Below are 14600 nucleotides of genomic sequence, written 5' to 3' on the forward strand. Positions count from 1 at the left end.
GAATGTTGTTCCCAATCTCCACTGTTTTTCATTTTAAGATACCCTCTGAAATTTGATGTATTTAACCCCTTTCTGTGTTAAGATGTTTGAGACGATAAACCTTCAGTCAGAAACTTAGTGAGTATGAGAAAAGCTGTTAACTTATACCATTACTCAAAAAAGACTTTCATGTACTGAAGGGACTAATCTTTTACTCAGTTTGAAGCTTCCTTAAGCCACATTTCTCAAAAGAGTTTTGGTAACTATTATGCATCAGTCTCATAAGTGAACTACATATATATATATATATATATATATATATATACACACACAAACTTTCTGTATAAATATTGCATTTTAAATTTGAAAATAGAAGCAGTTTATCAATATATTAAAAAAAAAGACTTTCACAATATGGTTTCACTATTTTATTTAATAAGAAAACCCAAAGCTGCAATGTTCCTCTCCTACAATTGAGAAACAAAAAAACGAATCAAAAAGCTTTTAGTATTTTATGGATTTATTATTATCTACTTGAAGGATACTTTGGCTCTTCTTCATAACTATAAACATACACAATTTACTTAAAAATGACCAACAATCCTGGGGAGTTCCCTTTGTGGCTCAGTGGTTAATGAACCCGACTAGGATCCATGAGGATGTGGATTTGATCCCTGACCTCGCTCAGTGGATTAAGGATCTAGTGTTGCTGTGAGCTGTGGTGTAGGTCTGAGACGCAGCTCAGATCTGGCATGGCTGTGGCTGTGGCTGTGGCCTGGGCTGGCGGCTATAGCCCTAAAAACAAAAACAAAAACAAATAAACAAAAAAAAGACCAACAATCCTGGAATAGATAACTCGAAAAACAAGTCATATTTTAAAATATAAACAATCACAAGTCTTATTTCTTTTTTTTTTTTTTTGTCTCTCTAGGGCCGAACCTGTGACGTATGGAGGTTCCCAGGCTAGGGGTCTAATCAGAGCTGTAGCCACCGGCCTACGCCTCAGCCACAGCACCTCGGGATCCTCTGCATCTGCGACCTACACCACACCTCAAGGCAACGCAGGATCCTCAACCCACTGAGCAAGGCCAGGGATAGAACCCACAACCTCATGACTCCTAGTTGGATTCATTAACCGCTGCGCCATGACAGGAACTCCCACAAATCTTATTTATTTAAAAAGGCATTACTTGGAGTTCCCGTCGTGGCTCAGTGGTTAACGAATCCGACTAAGAACCATGAGGTTTCGGGTTCAATCCCTGACCTTGCTCAGTGGGTTAAGGATCCTGCATTGCAGTAAGCTGTGGTGTAGGTCACAGACACAGCTCGGATCCCGAGTTGCTGTGGCTCTGGCGTAGGCCGGTGGCTACAGCTCCAATTCAGCCCCTAGCCTGGGAACCTCCACATGCCATGGGAGCAGCCCAAGAAATGACAAAAAGACAAAAAATTTAAAAATAAAAATAAAAATAAAATGGCATTACTTTATCCACTCATCCAAAGTAACTTTAAAGGCTAAAGCAAATGCCTTATCAATTAAGTATGATATTCAAGGACATAAGAGAGGAAAACAAGATAAAAGTTCAAGTACCGTTTTATAATGCTCAAATGCCATAAACTGGATTGCACCATAGGGAAAAATTCGGATCATCATTGCACCATTCCCTTTATACAATCCGAGGTATCCCTCCTTTTGGGGAACAGCACGCAATGTGGAAAATACTCCTGTTTTTAGAAAGATAAGAAGAAAAGAAGACGAATACTATTAAAACAGAGAAAATTATCTAAATTCAAATTTTCATGACAATCACAGACAAAGATTACTATGCCATCATTCATGATATAAATTACATGAATAGTAACCTCTGTATAACAAATCTACTTAAAATACATCAAATGTCCATGGAGTTCCCTTCATGGCTCAGGGGTTAACAAACCCAACTAGGATCCATGAGGAAGTTTGAACCCTGGCCTCGATCAGTGGGTTGAGGATCAGGCGTTGCGGTGAACTGCGATGTAAATCACATACACTGCTCGGATCTGGCGTTGCTGTGGCTGTGGCGTAGGCCAGCTCCAATTCGACCCCTAGCCTGGGAACCTCCATATGCAGTGGGTGCCACCCTAAAATAGCAAAAAAAAAAAAAAACAAATGTCCAAATTATATAAATATTCTTCATGTAAAAATATAAAGCATACTATACCAAGAACAGCTACAAATTATATTTTAAAATTATTTTAATTTATATTAATCTATAGAAACGTAAAAAATATTAATAGAAATGTATTCAGGAATTCCCTTGTGGCACAGTGGGTTAAGGATCTGGCACTGTCACTGCAGCTGCCAGCCACAGCCACAGCCATGCAGGATCCTGACCTGCATCTGTGACCTACTCCACAGTTCATGTAATCCGCTGAGCCATAACAGGAACTCCCTAATCTGTACTATTTTTACTTTGGGAAACTGAGATTTTCTTCATGGTATAACACTGAACCAATTTTTGCACGTGTTACAAGCATGTTTGGAAAGAATATGTATTCTCTGTGGGGTGCAAAGTCCTCAGCATTTCAAGTTATACCAACCTTGCGTTTTATTTTATTTTTTGTCCTTTTTTGGCAGCACCCACGGCATGGAGAAGTTCCTGGGCCAGCGATCGAACCCACACTACAGTTGCCAGCCTGCACCACAGCAGTGGCAACTCAGGATCCTTAACCCACTGCACCACAAGGGAACGTCCTTGTGTATTATTTAGAGCCTTCTCTGTATATTTACTTATTTCATCAAGTATTATAAGGAACTTTTTTTTTTGTCTTTTCTAAGGCCACACCCGAAGCATATGGAGGTTCCCAGGCTAAGGGTCCAATTAGAGCTACAGCTGCCAGCCTATGCCACAGCCACAGCAATGCCAGATCTGAGCCGTGTCTTCAACCTACACCACAGCTCATGGCAATGCCGGATCCTCAACCCATTGAGCAAGGCCAGGGATCAAACCTACAACTTCATGGTTCCTAGTGGGATTCGTTAACCACTGAGCCATGACAGGAACTCCAAGGAACTAACATTTTTTTTAATAGCTTTGTTTTTCGCCAGGTAAAGAGGGACACAGAAAAGTAACATCTCCAAAAACTGTGTGTCCCAGGAACTAACATTTGGAAAAATATAAGCATATGCTTGTATATATATACATAAACTCTGTAGGGAAATGGGAAAAAAAAATTGTAAAAATGCTTGATTCTAATGAGGGAATAGGAAGGAAGAAAGACAATTGTTTGCGTACTTTTTGAATTATAAACTTGTGAAAATATTATACTTTCAAAAAATATAAGGATGTGGGGTTGTCACTGCAGTGATTCAGGTCGCTACTGTAGCAAAGGTGTTCCATCTCTGGCCCGTGAACTTCCACTTGTTGCAGGTATTGCCAAAAAACATATATATATATATATATATATATATATATATATATATATATACATATAGTAAAAGTAACAAAATTACAAGTATCTTTAAAGAATCATATTATGATTCATCTATCTATTTTTATATCACACGAACTGTGAAAAGTTAAATGAAGGTCAAAGATTTTCAAATATATTACAGGAAAAAATTATTCATACTCATTGCAAATTGGGGAAGAAGAAATCCTAATTACACTTCTTCCTTTTCATTTGGCCACAATAATTTTGTCTTTTTTTTTTTTTTTTTTTTTTTAGGGCCACACCCGAGGCATATGGAGGTTCCCAGGCTAGGGGTCGAATCAGAGCTGTAGCTGCTGGCCTACACCGCAGCCATAGTAAAGGAGAATCTGAGCCACACCTACGGCTACACCACTGCTCACGGCAATGCCAGATCCTTAACCCACTGAGAAAGGCTAGGGATCAAACCTGCATCCTCTTGGCTGTCAAATTCATTTCTGCTGAGCCACAACGGGAACTCCCATAATAATTCTGATTCAAAATAAACAGTAGTTTTTGATGCCTTAGAAGTAATCTCATACATTTTTAAAAAGAAACTAGTTTTTATTTAATAGCATATCTTCATCATCCTTAATTGAACAGTGAAAAATCGTGCTTTTAAATTTAAGCAGAATTTAAATACTATCTTATGCCTGTAAAAAGAGGGGCACCTAAAATGAAATGCCCCAAAATTTTTATTTTTATTGCTTTTTTTTTTTATGTCCACACCCAAGGCATTTGGAACTTTCCAGGAGAGAAGTCCAATCAGAGCTGCAGCTGCTGGCCTATGCCACAGAAACACCAGATCCAAGCCACATCTGCGACCTATACTACAGCTAACGGCAACACTGGATCCTTAACCCACTGAGCAAGGCCAGGGATCGAACCTAAGTCCTCATGAATACTAGTCAGATTCATTGTCACTGAGCCACAACAGGAACTCCCAAAAACATATTTAAAATAAAATAAAAAGCCACTAATATATTTTGGGGGGGGTGTATATTTTAAAGATGCATGAAACTCCATATACTACACCAATAGCTCATTGTTGCACACCAGGAATTCTATTTCAAATTTTGCTTGCCTCGTAGGGTACACTGCAACCTATGGCATGCAGTCCTGTAGAGCGTGAAATCTAATGTGAATATGTAATCTAATGATTACACACCAGGAAACAAAACAACATACATCAGCATGGGGAGAAGTTTATAGGACTAAAACAGTACTGCTCAGACATTCACATGCTGGGTTATTGTCAAACTCCCTGAGATACTGGAAATATAATTTATCTCCTTTTCACCCTCAATATAGACAACGAAAGAACATCATTTCCTCCCTTTCCAGTTCTATATAATCTCTCAGTAAGTTCAAAGGCCTGAGACTTTCTATACATTAGTAGTGTACTGTGAAGAGAGAGAATTCATTTCTGCACACAGAAATAGTAACAATGTTTTTCTATTTAAAGTACAGACTTACCTAGCATTAAAAATATTGACAAAGGAGCTCTCATTGTGGCTCAGCAGTGACAAACCCAACCAGTATCCATAATGAGGTCCTTGTCCTCGCTCAGTAGGTATTGCCATGAGCTGTAGTAGTGGTATCAGTTGCAGATGAGGCTCGGGTCTGGTGTTGCTATGGTTGTGGCATAGGCTGGCAGCTGTAGCTCCAATTCAACCCCTAGCCTGGGAACTTCCATATGCCATGGGTGGGGCCTGAAAAATAAGACCAAAAAAAAAAAATGTTGACAAGAAAATGAGCTACAATAAATATATAACATAAATATCCATTCCATATTTTGAGAAAAACCACTAAAACCAACTGTTGGAGTTCCTCTGTAGAACTCCAGCGGGTTAAAGAGATTTTGCTTTAGAGAATGTTAATACCCTAAAATGATAATATGTATAACCACTGTTGTAAATGAAAAGATGAAAATGGATAAAAGATATATCCCTTGTAGAATTTGCCACCAAACTTGAACTCCCTTTTATGTCTCTTTCCACTATAATTCACAACTGGAAACCAAGCCAGCAGATGGATAAAATTTTCATTTTTATTTTAGCATTCATTAACTCACCCAAATGTTTGTAATGGTGATTGTGAGCTTGTAATAAAACCTTTACTCGATCCAAAGGAGCAACTGTTGTTTTGGCACAGCACCCGGCAATACCTGAAAATTTTGAAAAGATCAAGAAAAAATTGCATACCATTTTTTTCCAGATAGAAATCATTATTTTTTTCAGCTAGCATACCTTCTAATCTCTAATTTGATCTCCATGGGTAACTTCCCAGTGGCAGCAATATATAGATGATAGGCCTTTATTCTCTAGAACTTAGTAACTGAGCACATCAGACTTGAAAATAAGTTTAGAAAGTGTAAACTTGCCCTCTAATTCCTGATGAACACTGGATTCTTGCTAAATGCAGTTATGGAGAAATACACTTGGAGGTATTAACCCACCTATAAGGCTCTGTTTGAAGTAATGTCTTCCTCTTCTAGAGGAGTACTCATTAAAATAACCAAATTTTACCCATAAAATTCAGTCATTCATTTATACACTCAGCAATTATGTATTTGGTCTCTACCACAGGCTGATGTGTGGACATATGGATGACAGTAATGTGCATACATGGGCTTTAGCATAGATCAGAATCCAGGTCAGCCCTATTTGCTTGGCATGCTCCTAAGCAATATAATATAAAAACTTTTTGCTATAGATTGTATAGTCTATTTGGATGTTTTTTTTTTGGTCTTTTTTTTTTTGTCTTTTTAGGGCCATACCCAAGGCATATGGAGGTTCCCAGGCTAGGGGTCAAATCGGAGCTGTATCCCACAGCCACAGCAATGTGGGATCTGAGCCACATCTGCAACCTACACCATAGCTCATGGCAATGGTGGATATTTAACCCACTGAGCAAGGCCAGGGATTGAATCTGCATCCTCAAGGATGCTAGTCAGATTTGTTTCCGCTGAGCCACGACAGGAACTTCTGCTATAGACTATTTGCATCCCACTAAAATTCATGTGTTGAAAACTAATTGCCAGTGATGGTGATTAGAGGTGGGACTTTTAGGAGAAAGGTTAGGACCCTCATGATTAGGACCCCCCTTTTAGGAGGTTGATTAGGAAGTTGATTAAAGGAATTAATGCCCTTTTTAAAAAGGCCCCCAGGAGTTCCCTGGTGGTTCGGTAGGTTAAGGATCCAATGTCGTCCCTACTGCTGCTCAGATCATTCCTGTGGTGTAGGTTCGGTCTCTGGCCTGCAAACTTCCACATGCCTTGGATGGAGCAAAAAAAAGCCCTTGTTAGAGTTCCTGTCATGGCTCAGAGGAAACAAATCTAGTCAGTATCCATAAGGACACAGGTTCAATCCCTGGCCTCGCTGAGTGGGTTAAGGATCCAGCATGGCCATTGAGCTGTGGTAGAGGTTACAGACGTGGCTTGGCTACCACATTGCTGTGGCTGTGGCATAGGCTAGCAGCCATAGCTCCGATTGACTCCTAGCCTGGGAATTTCCATATGCCAGGGATGTGGCCCTAAAAAAGACAGAAAAAAGGAGTTCCCGTCGTGGCTCAGTGGTTAACGAATCCAACTAGGAACCATGAGGTTGCGGGTTCGGTCCCTGCCCTTGCTCAGTGGGTTAACGATCCGGCGTTGCCGTGAGCTGTGGTGTAGGTCCTAGACGCAGCTTGGATCCCAAGTTGCTGTGGCTCTGACATAGGCTGGTGGCTACAGCTCCGACTGGACCCCTAGCCTGAGAATCTCCATATGCCACAGAAGTGGCCCTAGAAAAGGCAAAAAAAAAGACAGAAAAAAAGTCCTTGTCATTTTTATGATTATGTTAAGCTCTTCATCACTGCACATTTGTTCCAGAAGATACAGAGGACTGGGATTTTGTAGGTCTCTTCACTGTTACATGCCCACAGATCAGTTCAGGGCCTGGCACTTTAACAGGTACTCAATAAATATTTGTTGAATGAGTGAATGCAGAGTCATACTTTACAAACTTTTTAAAACCTAAGACTAAAACTTTACTCACATTTACTTAATAACTTAATAACTTATCAATTATTTATGCAATTGATGCTAAAATCCATACTCTGAGATATCCGAAAATAAATGCCTACTCAATTTTTAAGTCCACATATAAGCTTCTATATCAATTTTCTCTTATGTATTTATTATTTTTTATTTTGTCTTTTCTAAGGGGTAGCACCCACGGCATATGGAGGTTCCCAGGCTAGAGGTCCAATCGGACCTGTAGCCACCAGCCTACACCACAGTCACAGCAATGCCAGATCCTTAACCCACTGAATGAGGCCAGGGATCAAACCCACAACCTCATGGTTCCTAGTCAGATTTGTTAACCACTGAGCCACGATGGGAACTCCAAGTTTCTCTTATTTAAACTAATAGTCATGGCCACTTAAAGTTGAGGAAAAACTAAAAATAATTTGCATTCAGGTGTATCTGGTTTCAGAATATTCTGTTTTATATATTATATTCCCAGTCATTATGAATTAACTATATAAAAATTATTTAGAATATGTTAAATAAGTAGTTTCCTTTAATAGTACCGTGACTTGCTTATTGCATTACTTTATAGCTCAATTAATCACAAAAGTGCATTGAGTAAGGTCAAGCAGCTTTTATCTTCATTTTGAGCAACTGAAATTAAGATATTTGCCAAAGGCCACTAATTAGCAATAAAAAGTAAGTATGGGAGGAATTCCTGTTGTGGCTCAGTGGGTTAAGAACCTGACTAGTATCCAAGAAGATGAAAGTTCATTTCCTGGCCTTGGCTGACTGGGTTAAGGATCAGGCATTGCCACAAGCTGATGCAGTGTGCATCGGCATTACTATGGCTGTGGCGTAGGCCAGTAGCTGCAGCTCCAATTCGACCCCTAGCCTGGGAACTTCCATATGTCATGGATGTGGCCCTAAAAAGAAAAGAAAAAAAAAAAAGCAAGTATAGGAATTCCCTGGTGGCTAGGTGGGTTAAGAATCCAGCACCGTCGCTGCTGTGGCACAGGTTCAGTTCCTGGTCCAGTACTTCTGCATGCCGCAGGCATGGCCAAAAAAACACAAACAGAACAAATATGGTTTCCTTTTTACCAGATACTAAGCAAGGAGATTTAATTGCAGGCACTGCGCCAAAGCTTTTCTTTTCTTTTTCTTTCTTTTTTTTTTTTGACTGCCCCAAGTCATATGGAGTTCCTGGGCTAGGGATCGGATCCAAGCTACGGTCACAGCCTAAACTGCAGGTATGGCAATGCCAGATCCTTAAACCACTGTGCCAGGCTGAGGATGGAACCTGCATCCCAGCGCTCCCAAGAAGCCACCAATCCCATTAGGCCACAGTAAGAACTCCTGTGCCAAAGCTTTTACAGGTACTTTCTCATTTAATCATTAAGATCTTCTGAGGTAGGTACTCTTATTTTCCCATTTAAAGGCTGGGGGGGTGGGGGGAGGTGGTCCCCTTGTGGCGCATCGGAAACAAATCCGACTAGAAACCATGAGGTTTAGGGTTCAATCCCTGGCCTTGCTCAGCGGGTTAAGGGTCCAGCGTTGCCATGAGCTGTGCTGTAGGTCGCAGGTGGGGCTTGGATCTGGCGTTGCTGTGAGCTGTGGCATGGGCTGGCAGCAACAGCTCCAATTAGACCCCTACCCTGGGAACCTCCATATGCCTCCGGTGCAGCCCTAAAAAGACAAAAAAAAAAAAGGGGGCAGGGGAACTGAGGCACAGAAAGATTAAGTAACTTGCCCAATGATATCTTCTCATATCACTTGCACCAGGAAAGCCTATAATGGCTATAAAAATCTGTGTGCAACTTTTCACAGTCACTTGATTCACAAAACTAGAAAACAGTAAATTTTCATCAACAGATTGAAACTGTGGGAAATTCATACAATGGAATACTACTCAGTAACAAAAAGCAGCACACTACTGATACACACAATATGAATGAAACTTAGATGCATTCTGCTAAGTAAAAGAAGCCAGACTCAGAATGCTACATACTGTATTAGTATATGTAAATGTATAATTACATTTATACAACATTCTGGAAAAGGCAAGACTATGGAGACAGAAAACATATCTGTGGCTGCCAGGGGTTGGAGATGAGAGGCAAGGCATGAATACAAATGAAAGTGGAAATAACTGGAGGTAATGGAACCATTCTCCATCTTGATAACAGTGGTCATTACAAAACATGTTTGTCAAAACTCATTAACTGCACACCCAAGAAAGGGTGAACTTTATTGTACATAAAATATACTTTAATAAACCTGATGTTAAAATAAAAAAATTATATAAAAAACAAAAAAGAATTGTGCAAGGTTCTAAAAAGTACACAGCTTAATCAAGATTCCACTGCAGGAGTTCCCACTGCAGCACAGTGGGTTAGGAATATGACTGCAATAGCTGGGGTCTTTGCAGAGTCACAGGTTCGATCCCCAGCCTAGTGCAGTGGGTTAAAGGATCCAGCATTGTCACAGCTGCAGCTGGGATTCAGTGCCTGGCCTTGGAACTTCTATATGCCACATGTACAGCTATGAAATAAAAAAAAAAAAATCCATTGCAGAATTTCCTACACTTGCTGTCTCCAATTTTTTTCCCTCGTTTTAATAGATTTTATGGGAGTTCCCAGTGTGGCTCAGCTACCACAAACCCGACTAGTATCCATCCATCCCTGGCCTCACTCAGTAGATTAAGGATCTGGCATTGTCTTGAGCTATGGTGTAGGTCACAGATGTGGCTCAGATCCCATGTTGTTGTGGCTGTGGTGTAGACTGCAGCTGCGGCTCTGATTGGACCCTGGGCCTGGGAACTGCCATATGCCACAGGTGTGGCCCTAAAAAGCAATTATTAAAAAAAAGACTTTATGTAGTCAAGTGTAAGAATATATAGAGATAGGTGCACTCATTGTTAAGTATGCCACTTAATTCCACCAAAGTGAATACACCCACATAAGGTCAACCCAAATCAAAAAAATAGAACATTACCAGCCTCCCAGAAGACCTTCTCCTATACTCCCCAAATCACTATTTGTGCCTTCTCAGAGATAACCAATCAGCCTTCTGAGGTCTAACAACATTTTGGCTAACAATTTTGGCTGTTTTTGAACTTTATGCAAATAAAATCACACAGTATACATTACATTTGGCTGCTTCTGTTCGATATTATGCTTGTGAGATTCATACACGTTGTTGGTGTGGCAGGAATTTACTCATTTTCAGTGCTACATAGTTTTCACTGTATGATGATACCATATTTTAATTACACATTCCAATGTTGATGGATATCTGGGTTGCTTCTGCTTCGGGGATATTATGAATATTACAGATAAGAACAGAAATACTTATGTTGGCTATATACCTAAGAGTGGGCTGCTGATCATATGGTATACAAATATTAAACTTTAAAGATAACTGCCCAGTTTTCCAAAGTGGTTTACCAATTTGCATTATCATCAGCAGCATATGAGAGTCCTGGTTGCTATCCTTGCTTACATGTTACCAAGACTCTACTTCAATATCTAGTCAACATTACAAAATGTAATGTGGGAGTTCCCGTCGTGGTGCAGTGGTTAACGAATCCGACTAGGAACCATGAGGTTTCGGGTTCGATCCCTGGCCTTGCTCAGTGGGTTAAGGATCTGGCATTGCCATGAGCTGTGGTGTAGGTCGCAGACGCAGCTCAGATCCCACGTTATTGTGGCTCTGGTGTAGGGTGACAGCTACAGCTTCGATTCGACCCCTAGCCTGGGAACCTCCATATGCCGTGGAAGCAGCCCTAGAAAAGACAAAAAAAAAAATTAATGTAGTATGTCCAACACTGAACTTCTAATCTCCCTCCACAATTATCATGAAAGTTGTTCCACCTACAGCCTTCCTATTTCAGTCAATGACAAGATTATCCTTTCAGCTGTTCAGATCAAAATCAATCTCCCTTGACTTCCTTATCCTATCTCATTCTGTCAGAAAATCATTTATTCTATCTATATCCAGATTATCACAATTTTTCACCACATCCCCTGCTACTAACGTGATCCAAGTCACCACCATCCATCATCTAAACTATCACAATAACCATCAAACTTCTCCCCTCCCCCTGCTTCCATATTACACTCCTACAGTTATTCTCCACAGAGCAGCCAAAGGCATCATTTGGAAACATATCATATTGTGTCACTTCTGTACTAAAGATTTACAATAGCTCCTTACTTCACTCCTAAATGTCAGAATCTTTACAATGGTTTGCAAGGCCCTTCATTTCCTGCCCCATTTAACTTTCTAACCTCCTTCGCCCATCAAAACCACCTGGCTCCAGCCACATAGGTTTCTCTCCCGTTCTTTGGACTGAAAAGGCCCTCCCTGACTTTGAAGCCTTTGTTTTAGCTTTTCTCTCCACCTGGAATGTTCCTCCTTAGACATCAACTTGCTAAATAAACTCCCTCACTTCAATTTTGCTCAAGTGTCATTCATCCTCCCAGTGAGGCTTATTATTGGGTAATACTGTACCCACTTAGTCTCTCCATTTCCTTGCCCCATTCTCTTTTTATTTCTTCCCATTTCATTCATCACTTTGTCTTTCTTCCTTTCTTCTTTTTTTTTTGGGGGGGGGGAGCACCAACCACATGCTGAAGTTCCACAGTTAGGGATCAAACAAACGCAACAGCAGTGACAATGCCGGATCCTTAATCTGCTGAGCCACCAGGGAACTCCCACCATCATTTTCTAATATACTATATAACTTATTTTTTTCATTCTTGTTTATTGTCTTTCTCACCACAACTTCCCAACCAATGTAAACTCTAGGATCTTTGTTTTGTTCCCTGATGTACACTGAGCATGTAGCAGATGCAGGGCAGGCACTCAAATATTCCTTGTATGAATGAATGAATTCCTTTTTATCAACAGAACAAAATAATTCTTAATACTAATGCAGTGTACAGATTATCTTTTGTGTATGTATGTGTATTTTTAGGACCGCACCCACGGCATATGAAAGTTCCTGGGCCAGGGGTCAAATCAGAGGTGTAGCTGTAGCTGCCGGCCTACGCCACAACCAAAGCAATGTGGGATCCATGCCACATTGCGCACAGCAACGCCAGGTCCTTAACCCACTGAGAGATGCCAGGGATCGAACTCGCATCCTAATGGATTCTAGTAGGGTTCATTAACTGCTGAGCCAAGAAGGAAACTCCCAGCTATTTTTTACAACTCCTCATAATGTGGATTTTGTGTGTGTGTGTGTGCGTGTGTGTGTGTCTATTCAGGGCTGTACCTGTGGCATATGGAGGTTTCCAGGCTAGGGGTCAAATCGGAGCTGTAGCCACTGGCCTTTGCCACAGTCACAGCAATGTTAGATCCGAGCCATGTGTGACCTACACCACAGCTAACGGCAATGCCGGATCCTTAACCCACTGAGTGAGGCCAGGGATCAAACCTGCGTGCTCATGGATGCTAGTCAGATTTGTTTCTCCTGAGCCATGATGGGAACTCCATAATGTGGAATTTTTAAAATTCCCGGCCTTGGAGTTCCCTTGGGGCAAAGTGGGTTAAGGATCTGATGTTATCACTTCAGCGGCCTGGGTCAATGCTGTGGTGCAGTTTCAATCCCTGGACCAGGAACTTCCACATGCCCCCGGATGAGGCCAAACAATAACAACAACAACTAAAACAAAATAAAATTCCCAGCCTTGATGTTCCCTGGTGACTCAGCAGGTTAAGGTGGCTCCAGTCTCTGCTGTGGCACAATTTCCACCCCTGGCCTGGAGAAATTTCACCAGCCAGGCTGAGAAAACAAATTCCCAGCCTTAACAAAAAATTAAGTGATAACAACCCAAACAATCTGAGAGACATTATGAACCTTCTGGGCCCACAGTCACACCAATAATAGGGCTGCACCAGCTAACCGTCAAGCAGCTGTGGCACAGTTTGCTAGAATCACCGGAAGCAGTTTTGGTTGTAGACAGTTTTGCACAATTTCCTAGTCATTTTTAAGAAGCTGTCCTCATACTACTCTGACATAAAATAATGCCATTTGCAGCAGCATGGATGGAACTAGACTCATACTGAGTGAAGTCAGAAAGACAAAGACAAATACCATATGATATCACTTATATCTTGAATATAATATATGGCACAAATGAACCTTTCCGCAGGAAAAAAAAAAAAATCATGGACTTGGAGAATAGACTTGTGGTTGCCAAGGAGGAGGGGAGAGAGTGAGATGGATTGGGAGCTTAGGGTTAATAGATGCGGACTATTGCCTTTGGAATGGATTAGCAATGAGATCCTGCTGTGTAGCGCTGGGAACTATGTCTAGTCACTTATGATGGAGCATGATAAAATGAGAAAAAAGAATGTATACGTGTATGTATAACTGGGTCACCATGGTGTATAGGAGAAAACTGACAGAACACTGTAAACCAGCTATAATGGAAAAAAATAAAAATCATTATATAAAAAAAATAAGCTGTCCTCCAATATTTTTCTTTTAAGCAAACAGCAAAATCCAATTCTACACCAGTCGTTCATGGTCTTTATACAAGAAAGGAGCTCCCAGCATGTTTCACTGAAACCCTGGGGTCTTTGAAGGGAGTCCTCTATTTTCCCGGCTATCCAACCCTGAAGAATGGGTGCCCGGTTCAGCCCTTCCAGGTCCCCTACCGCTTCGCGACAGCTCAAGGCCCTTCCTCTGCAGGACCCTGCTGAAATTACTCAATTGATTATAGAAAGAGGTTATAGCAGGTCCCGGCAAACACCTGGCAGGGCATTGAAACAGCCCAAGTCCGAGAATGTCATCGCGGCCGCAAGCACCCAACCTGCCCCGGATCCTGCCCCTAAAGCTCGGGGTACGACCAGGTCCTCCCGACGGACACCCACCTCCAGCCAGGAAGGAACGCAACCAGTAGAAGTCTCGGCGAGCGGCGGGTCCTCCGGTTCCTGCTGCCTGCGGCATCGCAGGAGGTGGCTCGGCCGCTGCCAGGGCCGCCGCCGCCGCCGCCATCAGGATCAGGGCCGCGCAGGGGCTTTGGTCGCCAACTCACAGTCCAAGAGCCCTAGCCATGCCCAGAGCAGGCGGTGACAGGGCACCCCGCCGCTGTGCGGGCGGGACGGAATACCGCCGGCGGTGCGGCGCGGCGCGGCCTGATGGCGTACGCCA

At 41.7% G+C, this 14600-nt stretch overlaps 1 protein-coding gene across 2 annotated transcripts in view; it reads right to left on the bottom strand.

The window, feature by feature from the left end:
• The window catches only part of SLC25A16 (solute carrier family 25 member 16), a 33951-nt gene extending 19351 nt beyond the window's left edge, over positions 1-14600 (bottom strand). The window contains exons 1-3 of one of the 2 annotated variants that reach the window (XM_047761685.1): positions 14321-14600; positions 5501-5593; positions 1568-1701 (exon numbers count right to left, since the gene is read on the bottom strand). In XM_047761685.1, coding sequence (XP_047617641.1) covers positions 1568-1701; positions 5501-5593; positions 14321-14444 — 351 coding nt within the window. In that variant the 5' untranslated portion in view covers positions 14445-14600. The remainder of the gene's footprint in view (positions 1-1567; positions 1702-5500; positions 5594-14320) is intronic. The other variant, XM_047761686.1, reaches the window with a different exon arrangement.

This window comes from Phacochoerus africanus, chromosome 15 (genome assembly GCF_016906955.1).
Source record: "Phacochoerus africanus isolate WHEZ1 chromosome 15, ROS_Pafr_v1, whole genome shotgun sequence".
NCBI lineage: Eukaryota > Metazoa > Chordata > Mammalia > Artiodactyla > Suidae > Phacochoerus > Phacochoerus africanus.